Source organism: Pyrus communis, chromosome 15 (assembly GCF_041283825.1).
Source record: "Pyrus communis isolate YQ-2024b chromosome 15, ASM4128382v1, whole genome shotgun sequence".
NCBI lineage: Eukaryota > Viridiplantae > Streptophyta > Magnoliopsida > Rosales > Rosaceae > Pyrus > Pyrus communis.
Genome location: NC_142579.1, coordinates 14,743,762 through 14,747,211, shown reverse-complemented (window position 1 = coordinate 14,747,211; position 3,450 = coordinate 14,743,762). Strand labels below are relative to the sequence as shown.

Sequence of the window (3,450 nt, the reverse complement as noted above, 5' to 3'; positions counted from 1 at the left end):
TGAATTATCAACTGGTGCACCGGCAGCAGTGAGAGCATCCGTAATTTCTTTGATGCATTGCAAATATTCAAAGATGGTGGAAGTTCCTTTTGACATCGATTGCAAATTTGATCTCAACTAATGAATGTGAGAATGAGAGACTCCACCAAATCGTTATTCAAGATTTTGCGAAAGTTCACGCGCTGATTGAACACCAATAGTAAAGGGAATCAAATCCTCAGAGAAAGTGGAATTGATCCAAATGATGATGTTTTGATCCTTTTCATACCAAATCTCAAAGGCTGGATTCGGAATCGAGGACAGATTTCCAGAAATATCAGCAAGAAATTGAGGCGGTGGCGGTTCAGATCCATCAACGATGCCAATGAGCTTATAACGGCGGAAGATCGGCTCAAACAGAGAACGCCAAACAAGGTAATTATGACGCTTGAGTTTTGTTTGAATCATACTCCCGATGTTTTGGATCGTGATGGAGTTGATTGAAGCTTGAAATGAGGAGTTAGGGTTTGTGTTCATCAGAGAAGGATTGAGATTAGTAGGCAGCGAAGAAGAAGGATTCGCAATCACCGGAGAAGAAGCAACATGTACAGCCACTAAAGATGAAGAATTAGAAGAATTTGCTGCCATTGATGAACAAGATTGAAGGTTTGCAGACGGAAGCTATGGTGTTTGGTAGGTAGGAAAATAAGCAAGAAAATAGCCAAAGAGGATTGGAGTCGGTGGACTTAGGCGAGAGATACCATATTGAGAAATGATTTCATTTGATTGATTGAAATTATAATTAGTTATACTGAGGTATATATATATAACCTAGATTTACACAGGCAAAGAAAATAGTTACAGTGGTCACTATTCTAACAACTAACCAACTTTTACTAAAGCTAGCTTTTACTAGATTCTTTTACAACAGTAACTTGTTCTTCACTGCTACTTCAACTAGGGAACACTTGCGTGGAGCTGGGAGACTGGGTTTTGGGGAGAAATGCTGGGTGTGCAAGTGCCGCCACTCAGAAGATGCAGGTCAGCGTCTGAACGTCGTTGTCGTCAGATCCGACTCCTCATCTGGCAAAATCACCTCCAGGAGCTACAAGTTCATCGACAAAATCACCTCCGGCAAAATCGCTCAGCCGTCGAGCCAGTACTCACGGCTACTGCAGTTTCTGCCGAGGAACTTCGTTGGCAGCTCGGAGGACGTGAAGCATTTTGTTCGGGTCACGTGCAACATGACAAAGAGATTGTTGAGGAGCACAGATCTCTTCGTGCCTCCCGTCCAGGTAAAATGGGAGCCCATTGATATGACGGAGAAGAAGGTCGAATGATGATGAGAAGCGAAATAGACCAAATAAACGGCAAGACTTTACGTCAGGGTTAAAATTAAAAGCTCAATAATTTATATTCCTTGGGCTAGTCTTATTGGTCTAATTTGATGTTGAGCTTTATCCTAACCATTAAATAAAATCAAGTATTAAAGTTTTAAAGCTCTTTTCATTAGTTTTTCTTTATTTATTTGGTTTGATTTGTGCGTTTTTTTAATTTTGGTTGGATTTTGAATTTCAATTTTGTTTACACATTTGTCAAATACATTTAAAAGATTTTTTGGCACACAAAACGGCTCTGATAAATAACCATGTACAGCCAAGTTATAACCATGTAGTGACTTAACTGTATATTATCGGATATTTTTCCGCTTAAGCCACAACTTTTAATTTGACTGCCATAAGCAAATACACCAACTTTTGTGAAAGATTATTGATCAATCCTGTCAATTGATTGAACTCACTAGGAAATACTGTTGATTAATAGAGTGTGTTCATAAATAATGAAAATCATAAGCATGCAGCCATAAACTTAAACTAAACCTAAAACTTAAACTGAACTTAATTATTGGAATTTCTTTTTGGGGTACTGGGATCAATAGAAAAAATTGTGGAGAAATGAATAGAGTTGTTGGGGTCAAGTGAACTCAGTGACCCCTCTTTCCCTCCGCTACTGGATACAGATAATATGTCAACGACTGTCTTCATTTATACTTGAAATTTTTATATCAAATACGTAATTAATTAGCTAGGAATAAATCTAAAATTGAAAAAATTGCAACAATAATTTTCTAAATCAACATAGGCTGCATATGCTAACTAGACCCTTTTTTCTACCATACAACAATAGATGTCATACATTTTAGATATATATACCCTAAAAAGGAGGGTTGGTGTTATACACACACTTATATTTACCTCCCACACATTCCTTGTTAATTCCTATTATTTGGTTTTCTTTAATTTATTCGATTCAACGGTCGGAAATTAAGAGAGTTGAGTGGGAGGTAAAAAAAGGGTGTGTGTATAGCACCAGTGCACCACTCAAAAAAAAAGGTAAATGTTTGGTTTGTAAACTAAATCAAAACTAGGCCTGCTAAGGGGCCAATTAGCTTTTATTTAAACTAAGTGCGACCATTTCTGAGAATATTGCGCCTCTTCGATTAGCTTCACACCAACGAGGTATTTGGGCATTCCCATCATTACTACCAAGCTAACTTACCATGATTGTTCTCCTCTACTCGAAAGAATTGAATTCATCTTTTTCCTTTGCTGGGAGATTTCAGCTCATTTAAGCTATTTTATGCAACGTTGAAATTTATTGGGGTTCTCACCTTTTCCATCCCAAAAAAAGTTTACTTGATTGAGCAACGGATGAGAGCTTTCTTATGGGACGGAAAGATCACTACTCAGTATAATGTTAAAATCTCTTGGGATAAAGTTTGTCTTGCTAAAGTTGAGGGTGGCCTTGGGCCTAGGAGATTGTCTATTTGGATATGCTCAGACACATTTGGATTCTTTTCAAAGATGAGAGGAATATTTGGGTTGCTTGGGTGACAATTGGCATGTGAAGTTGTGGCTTAAGAGGAATATTTTTCCGCTTAAGTCACAACTTTAATTTGGGTTTCTTTTTTTTTTTTCCTTTCTTTTTGCATGACAATTGGCATCCTCTCGGTCCTTCGGCCCTCATTTGGGACCCTCGAGGTAATGGGCTGCAGGAATTAATGTTAGTGCTCTGGTTAATAGTGTAGTGAATGGCTTTCTATGGAATTGGCCTTCTATTACGGATGAGAGTAGTTTGGGGATCAGAATTTTCATTGATGATTTTTTACCCAATCCCAACAGAAAGGATAAAGTTAGATGGCTTCTTAGAGGTAATGGTGGTTATACTGCTCACTTGACTTGCATCAATTTTAGGTTTCCAAGCCTATTGTTCCTTGGCATAAAATTGTTTGGTATGGTCAGAATATTCCTAGAATGGCCTTCATTTTGTGGTTAGCTATTAAACGTCAAATGACAACTAAAGATGTGTTCTTTGCTGTCGGATAATGAATCAATGGAACACCTATTTTTCTATTGTCCATACAGTTATGGAGTTTGGAGTAGTTTGATGGGGAAGTGTGGGAAGATTTGG

At 37.9% G+C, this 3,450-nt stretch overlaps 1 protein-coding gene across 1 annotated transcript; it reads left to right on the top strand.

Moving 5' to 3' along the window:
* Positions 1-629: 629 nt before the first annotated feature.
* Positions 630-1,319, top strand: LOC137725574 (uncharacterized). The gene is made up of 3 exons (XM_068464306.1): positions 630-672; positions 786-795; positions 911-1,319. Exons 1-3 carry the CDS (start codon positions 630-632, stop codon positions 1,317-1,319), a joined length of 462 nt encoding a protein of 153 aa, XP_068320407.1.
* The last annotated feature ends 2,131 nt before the right edge of the window (positions 1,320-3,450 follow it).